The 15,153-nt window shown below is 41.9% G+C and overlaps 1 protein-coding gene across 3 annotated transcripts in view; it reads right to left on the bottom strand.

Annotated features, from left to right (window-relative positions):
• The window catches only part of RBM33 (RNA binding motif protein 33), a 133,470-nt gene extending 120,466 nt beyond the window's left edge, over positions 1–13,004 (bottom strand). For all 3 annotated transcript variants that reach the window (XM_070616972.1, XM_070616973.1, XM_070616974.1), the window contains exon 1: positions 12,576–13,004. In XM_070616972.1, coding sequence (XP_070473073.1) covers positions 12,576–12,618 — 43 coding nt within the window. In that variant the 5' untranslated portion in view covers positions 12,619–13,004. The remainder of the gene's footprint in view (positions 1–12,575) is intronic.
• Positions 13,005–15,153: the final 2,149 nt, after the last annotated feature.

Below are 15,153 nucleotides of genomic sequence, written 5' to 3'. Positions count from 1 at the left end.
CATCCAGACAGAAAGTCAACAAGGAAAGAGTGGCCTTAAATCAAACGCTAGACCAGATGGACTTTATAATAGATATACATAGAACATTCCATCCAAAAACAGCAGAATACATATTCTCCTTAAGTGCACATGGAACATTCTCAAACATTAATATGCTGGGAAACAAGGCAAGCCTCAATAAATTTAAGAAGACTGAAATCATATCAAGCATCTTTTCAGACCACAACGCTACGACACTAGAAATCAACCACAAGAAAAAAGCTGGGAAAGTCACAAATATATGGAGACTAAACAACATGATATTGAACAACCACTGGATCAATGAACAAATCAAAGGAGAAATCAAAAAATACCTGTAGACAAACGAAAACGAAAACACAACATACCAACTCTCATGGGATGAAGCAAAAGCAGTACTAAGGGGGAAATTTACAGCTAGACAGGCCCACCTCACCAAACAAGAAACATCTCCAGTAAGTAATCTTAAACCACACTTAAGAGAAGCAGAAAAAGAAGAAAAAGCCCAAAGTCAGCAGAAGGAGGGAAATAATAAAAACTACAGCAGTAATAAATGAAACAGAGACTAAATAAACAATAGAAAGGACCAATGAATGAAACTAAGAGCTGGTTCTTTAAGAAGATAAAACAAAACTGACAAACCTTAGCCAGACCCACTAGAAAAAAAGAGAGAGAAGTCTCAAATAAATAAAATTAAAAGTGAACGAGGAGAAATTACAACAGATGCCACAGAAATACAAAGGACTCTAAGAGAATACAACGAAAAGTTACATGCCAACAAATTGTATAATCCAGAAGAAATGAATAAATTCTTAGAATCATATAACCTCCCAAAACTAAACAAATAAGAAATAGAGAATCTGAATAGACCAGTCATAAGAGATTGAAACAGTAATCAAAAACTTCCCTAAAAAACAAAAGTCCATGACCAGACGGCTTCTCTGGAGAATCCCACCAAACATTCAAAGAATATTTAACACCCATCCATCTCAAACTATTATAAAAAACTGAAGAAGACAGAATGCTTCCTAACTCATACTACAAGGCCAAAACTACCCTCATACCAAAACCAGACAAAAACACAATAAAGGAAAATTAAAAGCCAATATCGCTGATGAACACAGGTGCAAAAATCCTCAACAAAATATAAGCATATCAAATACATCAATACGTTAAAAGGATCATACACCATGATCAAGTGGGATTTAAACCAGGGATGCAGGGATGGTTCAACATCCGCAAATTAATCAATGTGACACACCACATCAACAAAATGAGGAATGAAAATCACACAATCATCTCAATAGATGCAGAGAAGGCATTTGACAAAATCCAACATCCACTTATGATAAAAACTCTCAATAAAATGGGCAGAAAAAGCAAGCATCTCAACACAATAAAGGCCATATATGACAAACCCACAGCTTACATCATACCTAACAGAGAAAAACTGAAAGCCACTCCTCTGAGAACAGGAACAAGACAAGCATACTGACCCTCACCACTCTTATTCAACATACTACTGGAGGTTTTGCCTGAGCAATTAGGCAAGAAAAAGAAATAAAAGGAATTCAAATTGGAAAGGAAGAAGTAAAATTCTCACTCTCTGCAGACAACATGATTCTATACATAGAAAACCCTAAAGAATCCACCAGAAAACTATTAGAAATAATCAACAACTACAACCAAGTTGTATGGTACAAAATCAAATTTAAAAATCAGTGGCATTTCTATACACTAATAACAAACTAGCAGAAAGAAAAGTCAAGAATATAATCCCATTTACAATCGCAACAAAAAGAATAAAATATCTAAGAATAAACTTAACCAAAGAGGTGAAAGACCTATATACTGAAAACTATAAGACATTACTGAAAGAAATCGAAGAAGATATAAAGAAATGGAGTCCACACTCATAGACGGGAAGAACAAACACAGCTAAAATGACCATATTACCTAAAGCAATCTACAGATTCAATACAATCCCAATAAATCCAAGTGACATTCTTCTTGAAAGTAGAACAAAGAGTCCTAAAATTTATACAGAACAACAAAAGACCCTGAATAGCCAAAGAAATCCTGGAGAAAAGAACAAAGCTGGAGGCATCACAATCCCTGACTTCAAAATATACTACACAGCTATACTACTCAAAACAGCATGGTACTGGTACAAGAACAGGCACACAGATCAATGGAACAGAAGTGAAAACCCAGAAATAAAGCCAGACATCTATGGAAAGCTAATCTTTGACAAAGGAGTCAAGAATGTACAATGGAGAAAGGAAAGTCTCTTCAATAAATGGTATTGGGAAAACTGGACAGCCATGTGCAAAAGAATGAAAGCAGACCATTATCTCACACCATACACAAAAATTAACTCAAAATGGATAAAAACACTTGAACATAAGACCTGAAACCATAAAAATCCAAAAGAAAATATAGGCAGTACACTCTGTGACACTGGTCTTAGCAGTATCTTTTCAAATACCACGTCTATTCAAGCAAGGGAAACGAAAAAATAAACAAATGGGACTACAGACTAAAAAGCTTCTGCAAGGCAAAAGAAACTATGAACAAAAGGAAAAGCCAATCCACCAACTGGGAGAAAATATCTGCAAATCACACATCTGACAAGGGGTTAATTTCCAAAATATATACAGAACTCATACAACTCAACAACAAAAAAATGAACAATCTGATCAAAAAATACGCAGAGAGTATGAACAGACATTTTTCCAAAGAAGATACACAGATGGCCAACAGGCACATGAAAGGATGTTCAACATCACCAATTATTAGGGAAATGCAAATCAAAACTACAATGAGATATCATCTTATACCTGTCAAAATGGCTATAATTAAAAAGACAAAAAATAACAAATGTTGGAGAGAACGTGGAGAAAAGGGAACCTTCATACACTGCTGGGGAGAATGCAAACTGGTGCAGCCACTATGAGAAACAGTATGGAGATTTTTCAAAAAATTAAAAATAGAAATACCATATGATCCAGCTATCCCACTACTGGGTATTTATCCAAAGAACCTGAAATCAACAATACGAAAACATTTATGCACCACTATGCTCATTGCAGCATTATTGACAATAGCCCAGACGTGGAAGCAACCCAAGTGCCCATCAACTGATGAATGGATAAAGAACATGTGGTATATACATACAATGAAATACTACTCAGTCAAAAAAAAAAGACAAAATTGTCCCATTCGCAACACATGGATGGACCTTGAGGATATTAGGTTAAGCGAAATAAGCCAGACAGAGAAAGACAAACACCACATGATTGCACTCATATGTGGAAGACAAAGGAGAACAGATTAGTGGTTACCAGAGGAGAAGGGGGTGGGGGGAAGGGCAAAACGGGTAAAGGGGCACATATGGATGGTTACAGACAAAAACTAGACTATCAGGGGTGAGCAAGATGCAGTCTATACACAAACTGATATATAACAACATACACCTGAAATTACACGTTAGAAACCAAAATGACCTCAATAAAATAATTTTTAAAAAATACACCTTTGAAACATGAAAAAAACAACAAACAAAACTAGACTATTGGGGGTTAGCAAGATGCAGTCTACACAGAAACTGATATATAGTAACGTACACCTGAAATTACTACTATAAACCAATATGACTTCAATAAAATAATTTTTAAAAAATGGTTATGATGGTAAGTTTTGTTATATGTATTTAACCATAACAAAAAATAATTTTTAAAAAAACTCCAATGAAATACAATCAGTAAAATCCAGACTGTAGGAAATTCCGTAACAATTCAACAAATAAACCACAAAGAAACAGAGAAACAGAAGGAAATTAAAGAAACTTAAAAAACATTAATCACAATGTGCAGCCTTTATTTGGATTCTAATTCAAATATAGTGTATTTTTAAACTTTTATGACATAAATCTAACGAAATCTTGAGCACTGACTGCATGTGACATTACGAAATGGTTCTTTTTTCAGGTATGCTAAGAGTATAATGGTTTTTTAAGTCTATCTTTTAGAGATCACAAAGAAATATTTACAGACAAAATGATGTGTCTATGATATTCTTACTTTCTTCAAAAAAATAAGGGGAAGGAATAAGAAAGTTGAGTACAAATGAAATACAATTGATTAGCCATGATTTAATATTGCTGTAGCTGGATGATGGACATATAGGAACTACGCAATTATTTTTAAGTTGACATTTTTCCAATAAATCTTTTTAAAAACATGAACTATTTTTCACTTCTGACAAAGACTCAAACATTTGACAACATACTCTGTTGAGACTGTGGGGGAATAAGTGCTCTCATATACTAGTGGTGGTACAAACCCTACACAAAAATGTATTTGGCAATATCTAGCAAAAATAAACATGCATTTATCTTTTATTCCTCACTTGCTCAAAATGAGTGGCCTCACTTTGACAAATCTAAACCAAAGACTTACTGTTAAAAATACAAAATGACATATGCACAAGGTAACCTTTGTGGCATAAAATAAGTATATACTGGTTATGAATACATACATGTAGATATATTTATTAATTTAATATCGTGCTACATTGATGTGTAACAGAAACCTTCATGGAAATACTAATGTCAAATTCCTGACAGTATGCAACTCTGGAGAAGAAAGAGTTGGTAGACTTAGGCAAAGTATAACAGGGACCTCATCTGTAATATTTTCCTTCGTTACAAGAAAACAACCTGATGCAAACGGGACAAAGCATTAAAGGCTAATTGCAGCTGTAAGGTTCACAGGTTTGTCACATTATTCTGGAGAGTTTATATTATTAAATTATTTCTCCCTGCAAAAAGGAAAATACAAAGTGAGCAGGAGCAAGATATTGTTGCTTTATACAGGTGGTGACTACTCTCTCAAGAAGCTTTGGCCATGAATGCATGGAGATGGAAGAGATGCGTGAAGGGGACCATTTACGACAGAGAAAAGAAATGACACAAGTCAGTGAGATATAGGTACAGCAGCAGATGGAAGTGAAAAACAACCAGAATTCCCAAAAGGAAATAAGAAGGGTTGTAAACGTGGGTAACCCTGTGCTTAAACGAAGGCACATTAAGCAAGGGAAAGACCACACCTAGTGAGGCAGACAGTAAGAACATACATTCTTTCTCCCTGGAATATGCTATGTAAAAATGGATGTGGAGAGAACCCTGACTCAAAATCCTAAGAAACAAACTACAAAGAACCCTGTACACCTGCTTTTATTCTTCTTACATTTTCTGCAGTCATTTCCTTTCTGTTCTCCTTTAGAACATAGACAAATCCTTTTTTTAAAGTTCCAGTTTATATCTGCCATACTGAGCAGAACCAAGAGAACAAAATGTGTCCTGAGTCCAGTTTTTAAGGAAGAACAGCACATCCCTGAAGACCAAGGGAAAGATTAACTCAGCAGGGCAAGAGTGGTCAATGCCTTTGTCTGGAAACTCTCCTCCTAAGAGTAACCCTTGAACTAAACATTCTACTCTAATAAGGGAGTCAATTTCCCTTAACAGCAAGACTAAAGATATCTACTGGAATTTTTACAATTTTCAATTACACAGCAATAAGATACCTATAACTAACACAACTTTTACTTAGCATTCTCACTATTTCCTCACCGTTTCCAGGAATCTGGAACTTGGACTAGAAACTTTATAGAATACTACCTGGGAACAGGGCTCAAGTCTAGTCTAAGGGTCAGCAAACTATAGTCCACAGGCCAAGTAGGTCTGCAACCTGTTTTATCCAAATTTGACTACTGTCTACATAATAAGCTTTTATTGGAACACTGTATGACAATTCAATTACATATTGTCTATAGCTGCTTTCAAACTACAAGGGCAGAGCTGAGTAGTTTCAACACAATCCATGGGATCTGCAAAGCCTAAAATATTTACATCTGACCTTTTACAGAAAAAGTATACCAATCTTTGCTCTAATCCAAAAGTTTTCAACCTTCTTTCATCTCAACACCGTTCTCATGTATAATATGCTCGCATTCTGAATCACTAAGAGTCAAAAAATTCCGTATTTTACAGATGAGGCAATCCAGACCCCTTATTTAAACAGTAACTAAACAAAAGCAATCAGGACAACGTTGAAGAACTTTGAAAGTGAGCCTATTAGCCCTACAATATAACTACCAAATTCTGAGTAACCAAGCAAAGCTTTCAGAAACAGCCTTAGATCATGTTGCTTGAGAAATAATTTGTAGTCACTGTTTTAAAAATCTCTTATATTACAGGGGTCCCTGGACATGTTCTTCCTAAATGAACTCTGTATTTTGCTTATGAAGTGTAGTGCACATTGGCCATTTGTTGGGCTATCGTGCAAATGAATTTCCTCTTCCTGTGTTTGGAAATCATGGTATGAGTCCTGATGAAGACAAGGCTCTGCCTCCCGAGATGGAAGCTATAAAAGCTAGACCCTTGAGTTCTCTACCATCCAGGGCAGCCAGAAGAAGAAAAGCGGTCTGGGCTCCACCAACTGGATGTTGCCATCACGACTTAGACTCTAGAGAAAATGACACCCCATTTCTTTTCCCAAGAATCTAGAGCCTCTTTTTAAAAAGTGAAACCTTTTAAATTGCTGCAGATCAGCTGCTAAATTTGTGAAGTTTAACGGGAAAAATGTCAAAAAAAGGGAGAAAGTCCTTCCACCAATCTTTTTCCTTCCATAGACATAAGCAACAGTCGTGCTAACTGTAACTGTGGTCGCCACCACTCTGAGCAATGGTGCAGAGGATACGGGACACGCACTTCCCAGAGCCTCCTTCCCTGTGCGGCTCTAAGTTAGAGTCTGCAAGACAAGGTTCTCACAGGTTTGAGTCGCAATTACCATCACAATTATTCTCAGGAGGCAGAGGCAGGACACACGGACACAGACACGAACACAGACACATGGACGTGCACACACATGCATGCACGCATGCGCGCGCGCACACACACACACACACACACACACACACACACACACACACACACACAGAAAGCAGATGTGAAGTTCTCAGGTCACAGGGAGCTCTTGAAAACCACGTGTTGCATCTGGCTTATAAGAGCTGTGACAGCGGTGGTTTCTTGAGACTCAATACCATCAAAAGGAAACACTTCAGCGCTGCAGACTGGGACAGCCCACGGGAGCTTCCCCAACAGCCTTCAGAGTCGCAAGGGCTTCCCGGCAAGCCCCTGACAACCAAGCTGAGATTCATAGAGAAAGTCTTCCTGATCGTTGGACCTCCAGCCTTTTCAAGGGTTGTATAAGCCTCTGGTTCCTGTATTAAAACCCTTCATACTTGGAAAGCATAGCATGGCTTCTGTTCTCCTGACTGAAACGGGACTGCTAAAACCCAAATCCTAACACTACTGAAGAGCTGAACTGAGGCCCCATTTCACTTCAACAAGCCAGCATTTTTACATTCATTTTCTCAGGTAATCCATCCCCAAATCCTCCTTTTACAAACGTGAAAATTAAGATTAACCAACGTCAGTAAACGGCAAAACTAGATTTAAACTCAGGTCTACCAAACATCCAGTACAGTGCCTTGAATTCACCGAGGAAGGAACTGTAGTAAACACCCTGTGACTTCCTATATAAAATACTGAAGGACAGCCACAACTTCCTCAATGTTTAGTAAGAAGACTACTCATTCATGGGACCTACTAAATTACGCTGGCAGAATCACTCTAAAGTGTAGGCTGCAATCTGGTGGCCTAAAGACACATGCTCTCTTTGAATTACGTTATCTGTTTTTAATCGACTTAGTTGCCAACATTTTAAAAATGGAATTATACATAAGTATCAGAGTTCCATATTCTCTCAAAAAAGAGAGGGAAGTACCAAAAGATCAACAGTGGACCCACATGTAGCTATAGCTAAATCAGCTAAAGATGAACAGCATTTAGTCAAACAGGAACAAAATTCCGGCGTCAATCAGAAAAATAACTGAAGAGGGAGTGGCAGCCTCGCTGGAGGGATGCCTCGCCAGCAGCTGCATGTGCCCAAGGCTCCAGAGCAGCCCTGATTTCCACGCTTCTCCAGTCTTAGCTGTCCTAGTCTTTTATTTCACTTTATGAACTACAAAAGCACCTATCCTTCCAAAAGAATATTAACGAACTGTCTCATTCTTATTCTGTATGTAAATGAAGCATCAAAATCCAATACTAAGAGTTTCAGAAGGTGAGAACAGAAGAAATGAAAGGGAGAAAAACAATATAAGATTTCCCAGAATTGAGGAACACATATTTCCAACCTAAAGTGTACGCCAAATGCAGAGTACAATAAATACAAAAAGACCTATGCTAACAAAATTTTAGAACACTGGAGAGGAGTTGTTAAAACTCTCCAGAGAGAGAAAAAAGGTCACATACAAATGATAAGAAATAAGAATGTCATCAGACTTCTCAAGAGCAGAACTGGAAGTCAGAAAACATCACAACAGTACCCACAAAAATCTACAGAAAATGAATTCAAATCTAGAATTCTAGACACAACCAAATCATCAATCAAGTATGAAAATAAAGAAAGAATTTGTTCAGACATGCATGGGTTTCAAAAAATTTACTTCAACACACCCATTCTTAGGAAGCTATAGCATTTAACTCTACATTAATTAATTCAAAAATATAAACAAAGAATAATTTTTCCAGAAATTTTTTCCAAAGTGACTACTCATGGTTTTTAAAAAGCTAAATACACCAATAATGACAGAAGAAATTGAAAAATAACTTAAAGAGGCACCAGACCCAAATGGCTTTACAGACAGGATTCTTCTAACATTTAACAAAGGGATTTTTACACTGTCCCAGAAAACCTCACAACTCACTCTGGGAAGCCAGCCTATGTTATAAAAAACAGAACAGCACATGTGCACACACAAATATAAACAAAGAAAACTATAAGCCACTCTCTCTTATGACCATAGAGAAATCCTAAGCTGAAATGCAACAATATGTTAAAAAGAATGAAACATGCAGAACAATAAAGTTTTTTGGTTTTTTTTCCTGCTTTTTCTCCCCAAATCCCCCCAGTACATAGCTGTATATCTTAGTTGTGGGTCTTCTAGTTGTGGCAGGTGGGACACCACCTCAACATGGCCTGACAGGCAGTGCCCTGTCCGTGTCCAGGATCTGAACCAGAGAAATCCTGGGCCGCCAAAGCGGAGCGCGCGAACTTAACCACTCGGCCACGGGGCCGGCCCCCAAGAACAAGGTTTTGCACCCAAGAATGCATGGTTAGTTCAGCACTGGAAATCTATCAATAGATTACATGAAGAGATTAAAGAAGGAGCCTCACAGATCACCTCAGCAGATGCAGAAAAAGCATTTGAGAGAATTTAAAACCCAATTCAAAAAACAAACTTTCTTAGCTAAACAAACAATAACTATCAGAAACCTACAGCAAACACCCTACTCAATGGTCAAACATTAAAAAAACTCAAACTCAGAACAAGAAGACAAGATAAAAATGCCTGTCATCACCCATACTATTTAACATTATAGTGGAGGGCTTGACAATGAATGCTTCCAGGACAAGAAAGACAAGAAAAAGAAATGAGATATAAATATTGGAATAAAAGAGACCGTAGATATGCCTGTCTAACTAGAAAATCCAAAGCACCAAACTATTAAAACCAGATTCCAATAAGCCAGTTGCAAATAATTAAATTACAAAAAAAAAAATTTCTATAGTACATCAGTAACAAATTCGAGAATGTAATAGGATAGAGAACTATACTATCCACAACGACAACAAACAGAAATATCTGGGAATGAAACTAACAAGAAATGTGAAAGAATTATATAAAGAAAATGTTACTAACATAAGCTCCCTAAGGGCAGGGATGCGTCTGGTGTGTTCACTACGCATCCCAACCTCTTAGAGCAGTGCCCAGCACACAGCAGGTACTCAATAAACATTTGGTAGATGACTGACAAACAAAAAGAACAATTTGACAGACAGACATCTTCGTTGCTGGATGAAAGAACCCACATTGTAAAAATACCAATCATTCCCAAATTATGTTAAACTCAAGGCAATCCCAATAAAAATTCCAGTTGAATTCTTTATAGAACCTGATTGATAATTCTGAAGTTCATTTTTTTAAAAAATGCACACGGCTAATCCAAAAATTTCTGAAAAAGAACACATACACACACACTAGAAAGCAATTACTTTAAAAACTATGACTGAAAATTTAATATACGATAAAGATGGAAAACATGGAGAATTCAATAAATCATATTACAACTGTTAGAAGCCCCAAATTCACACTGTGTTCAAAATAAATTCCACGTGGAATAAAAGCTAAATGTAAAAAAGCTCAGAAGCATAAAATATTAGAAGCAGAGAGGGACTCGTGGCAATGAAGACACCATCAAGAAAGAAGTTTACAAAAACCAGTGATATATTTCACAAGATAAAATTTTAAAACTCCCATACAGCAAAAAGTTTAAAACAAGGTTATAGGGCAAGCACCATAAAAAGGGTCAATAATCCTAACATAATATACAAAGAATTATTTAAAATAATGAAAAAGAGATAAACCACTCAATAAAAAAAAAACAAATGATAGAAACAGGCAATCCTATTCATGCCATACAAGGTGCCAGCTGTTCATGTGCAACTTCCAGCTGCAGAGAAAAGGGGGTACAGGGATTTGTACAGAAAACATTTCATTCTTCAATTCATTCATTTGCCAAATATTTGTTGCACACACTACGTGTCAGGAACTTGGAATCCACGGCAGGTAAAACAGGTGCATTCCTGTTCTCATGGGGCTTACAGACTACTGGAGGAGAGAGATTTACACAAGAAGTAAATAACTAAACACAATCACAAACTGGGACAGACGTTCTGAGGAAAGCAAGGGTGCCACAAAAGAAAGTGGAGGCAGGCACGTGAGCAGGAAACGGAAATACTTTAGACAGAAGTAAAGCTCCAGGGGCCAGCCCAGTGGCAGTGGTTAAGTTCCCACGCTCCGCTTCAGTTGCCCCGGGTTCATGGGTTTGGATCCCAGGTGCAGACATACACACCACTCATCAGGCCATGCTGTGGTGCAATCCCACAGACAAAACACAGGAAGACTAGCATAGATGTTAGCTCAGGGCTAATCTTCCTCACCAAAAAAAAAAAGGAAGTAGTAGTAGTAGTCATGCCCAGACAGGCCAGAGCCGGGGCAGGGCAGTCCTCCTGGAGAGGAGGCCAACGCTCACACAGCATGGTGGCAGGGTGGCGGTGTCAAGTCTGGCAGCACCCCCAAATCTTGGTAACAGGGAGTGTGGTTTAGTCTAAGAGCCACGGGAAACCAGCCGCCTGTGACCATACGCAAGAAAAAAACACAGAGGACAAAGCCCACTTAATCCTCCACAACAGCAATTCTCAAACTTTCGGGACTCAAATTTTTTGAGGACACCACAGTGCTGCGTAGGCGCTTAGCGACGGCGAGAGTTCTGCGAGACGCGTCGCGCGAACCTCAGCGCGCGCTTCCCGCGGCCCGTCGCTGCCCGGAAGGTCGTTCTGCGGCGCATGACTGCACATTCACTGACGTCCAGGTTTTAAAGAGTCAAAGTGAGACACTCCAAAGACCATGCAAGCAGAGCGGTGTCGTCGTCAGAGCCTCTGGGAAACCGGACCAGAGAGCGAAAGACGCACAGCACGTCGGCATCACGAACGAAAACAGTGCCGACCCGCGAGTTCCCAGGCCACCCCGAGAGTGACACAAAACACGTGACTGTGGCCCTAGAGAGTAACCACGGGAGGAGAATGAACCATATATTTCAAAACGTAACCAGGAAGCCTTAGATCTAACGTGCAAAGAACCATCTGACAGAAAAGAGACAAACACCAAATCACGCTGCCAGACGCGCCCTCCGCGTTCAGTGCGGTTTTCCCACTTGGCCATACAAACGTCTCGGCATTCGGGCCAAAACCCCTGAGCAGGGGTCCTACAAGGTCCTCCTAAGTCAGCGTTACCAAAGGGTGCCCTGGAGGACACACCAGAACGCCTCCCAACGTTCAAGAGCGGCTCCCAAATGTTCCCGTCCTTCCTACTTTATCCCCCCGCGTCTCCTTTATCAAAGTTTTCCAACCATCCCAAAACTCACTTCAACTATTTTTACATATTTAAGGGGAAAAAAAATCCACGAAACGTGCTTCCAACGGAAAGTGGCTTTCCCTGAAATCTGTCACTTAGGTGCCCTACCAAAGCCACCTAAGCCTGCAAAGCACGAGAAGCCACGCAGAGGGACCGACGCCGCGCCTAAGCCTCTCGCGCCCGCCCCGGGACGCCGTGGCCGCCACGCCGAGGGCCCCCTCGGGAGCCCCGCTCCCCGGACGCCGCCCGCTGCTCACAAAGGGCGCCCGTGAGCGCGGGCCCGAAACCGGTCGCCCCCGGCAGCGCGCCTGGCCCCGACCCCCGAGGCCGTCCCCGCCGAGGCCCGGCGCCCCGCGGACTCGACTGAGGGCGGAGGGCGCACGACGGCGGGAGCGGCGCGGGGGCAGGTGGCGCCCGGCCCGCAGCCCTCCGTCCCCGCGGGCCTCACGTACCTCCGGCGCCGGCTCCTCCGCCCGCTCCCAGGGCGGCCGCCATGGTGCTCGCTGGGCCCGGCCGTCGGACTTGCCCCACCAGCCAGCCGGGGGGCCGCCGGGCCAGCCGGGGCCCGGGGACGCGCGGCGGAGGACGGGGGCGGCGGACGGCGGGCCAGCAAGGGCGGAGGCGGGCGAGGCGGCGGCGGCGGGCCACTCGGGCCCGCTTCTCCGCAGGAGGAAAACAACAAACTATCGCAACATGGCCGCCGGCTCGCCCGCCGCCGCGGTGCACGCCGGGATGATGGCGGCCGGGAGGCGCCGGGCGCGGGGCGAAGCGCGGGCCCTTCCTCCGACCCTGCCGCGGCCCCGAGCCGCCTCCGACTGACTGAGGCCGCGTGCGGAAGGCAAACAAGAAGGCAGCGACTCCGCTCGGCTCCTGAAACCCAAACGTTTACAGCGGGGGTGGGGGCGGTTGCGGGCCGTACTTCGGCCCCGGGCTCTGTCGTCAGGCGCTTTGCAGCAGTCGGCACCGAGCTTTACGGCCGGCGGATGTCCCGTTGGAAGTGGGAGGGAGCGGGCCCAGCGTACCGGGATGGGGCCCGAGGCTCGCTTCTGTTTGCACGGGAAGGTGGGGTCTGGGGGCAGGGGAGCTGCAGCCGCGGACGCCGCGGTGTCCCGGCGGGGGAAGGGAGCGGGCGGTCCCGAGGCGCGTCCTTCGCGGGCGGGCTGCAGGTGCGCTGGACCCAGGCGCTGAGACCGCGTCTCGGTACCTCCCTGCGACTCTGCGAAGACCCGGGGGGTGAGACGTGAACCTGAGTTTGCATTTGTGAGCAGCAAGAAAGGTCAGAAAGCGAGATACTAATAAGTTACGTGAAGGAAGGGGTCCTGGGAAATACGACAGTGTTTGGGGAAGGCTGAGGGCTTCTTGGGATAAGGCGTCAAAGTAGGCTTCTCTGATTTGGCAGTTGCGGGGGCAGGGGGTGTGAGTATCACCAGGTCTTTAAGTACAGACAAGCTGCAAACGATTCATTAACAGTGAATGTAGGGGTTATAGGGAAAGGAAAGCGTCACGTTAGGTAGAAAGAGAAGGCTGAGCAAAGGCTCAGAGAAGTCCAGTGACTCGTATGATTCGAGAACTGCAAGCAGTACATGTGGCCGCCAGCGTATTGGATGAGGAAGGTGCTCGAAAAGCAGGATGCAAGGGCCAGGATGCAATAAGGACTTTGGGCATTTTTCTGAAGCTTTAGGAAGTATTGAAGGGTTGTCAGAAGCTACATGGTAAGAATTTTGTTTCGGAAAGATGGCTCTGACAACAATAGAAAAGATAGGCAGCGTGGAGAGGTAAAAACTGGAGGTACTGACGCCAGTTAGTAAACAATCTCGAGCATCCCTGCAGGAGACGCATTCGTGCATGGATGGAAAGATGGACGAGTACTACAACGTTAATGGTAGAATCCTGGTGGCTGAAAGAATGTCTACTGTAAAATTCTTTCAGTTTCTGTATATGTTTGCAATTTTTCGTAATAAAATATTTGAAAAACATTTCTGGATTAATAATTGATGTAATACTGTACTCATCTAAAAAAATAACTAAAAGCACTTTCTTTTGATTTAGCTGCATGTAATCCCTGCAAAAAATAATAATAGTAAGCTTGGCAAGCTTGGCAAGTAAGATAACTAAGTCTCTGTCAGAAAGTGCACTAACACATCCAGGCTTAAAATGGCTTGAACCTCTGATCGCCTTTCATTATTTTTTGAGCTGTAGAGGATGGAATTCCTAACTCAGAAGATGTTTTTCAGGATAGTTTCAGTGGTGATCCTGAGAAGGATGCTTCAAAAAAACAAATTCATAAGGATGAAACTATCTCATAGATACTTTGTAGCCATGTTATACTTGAAAAAATACCTCTCTCTGTTATGAACCACCTAAAACTGAATTTCTCCAGGACAAGAGTCTCTCAACTTTTTTGATCCAACAGCCACTGGAAAACCTCTTGAGCACAGACACTAAATATTTGAAGATCTTGCTAAATTACTGTAAGCAAAGATTTAACAAACCCCGTTTTCTTCTCTACTGACAAATTTCACTTTGGGTTGACTTTCCACCTTGTCCTGGAAGCCTAATGAAAGTGAAATGTCAACTATTACAAAACGGTATTGCTTGTGTCAAAAATGCCCTCTGACTTGTACACCGCTTCTGGCTTTAGAGAACTGAATATCTTTAAAGACCTGTCAGGAAGCCATACCTTTAGGCTCTCCTTTAACTGAGTGTGGGGATCTAAAGGATAAACTCAAGTAACTAAATACATCACCCCAGGGTGTTGTATTGTTGCTAAGGGCAAAAGTGGAGTTGAAGGAGAGGAAAGAGTAAGGTCAGATTTTTCCCTTTTTTGATGTCTTTTCTTCCTTATGGTAAAGAGGCTTAGAGGCGAGCCGGCCCCATGGTGCAGCGGTTAGGTTCACACGTTCTGCTTCCAGGACCCAGGGTTCGCTGGTTCAGATCCCAGGTGTGGGCCTACACACTGTTTGGCAAGCCATGCTGTGGCAAGCGTCCCACATATAAAGTAGAGGAAGATGAGAACGAATGTTAGCTCCT

This window comes from Equus przewalskii, chromosome 4 (assembly GCF_037783145.1).
Source record: "Equus przewalskii isolate Varuska chromosome 4, EquPr2, whole genome shotgun sequence".
NCBI lineage: Eukaryota > Metazoa > Chordata > Mammalia > Perissodactyla > Equidae > Equus > Equus przewalskii.
The sequence above is the reverse complement of the archived record's forward strand: the minus strand, read 5'-3'. Positions and strand labels throughout refer to the sequence as shown.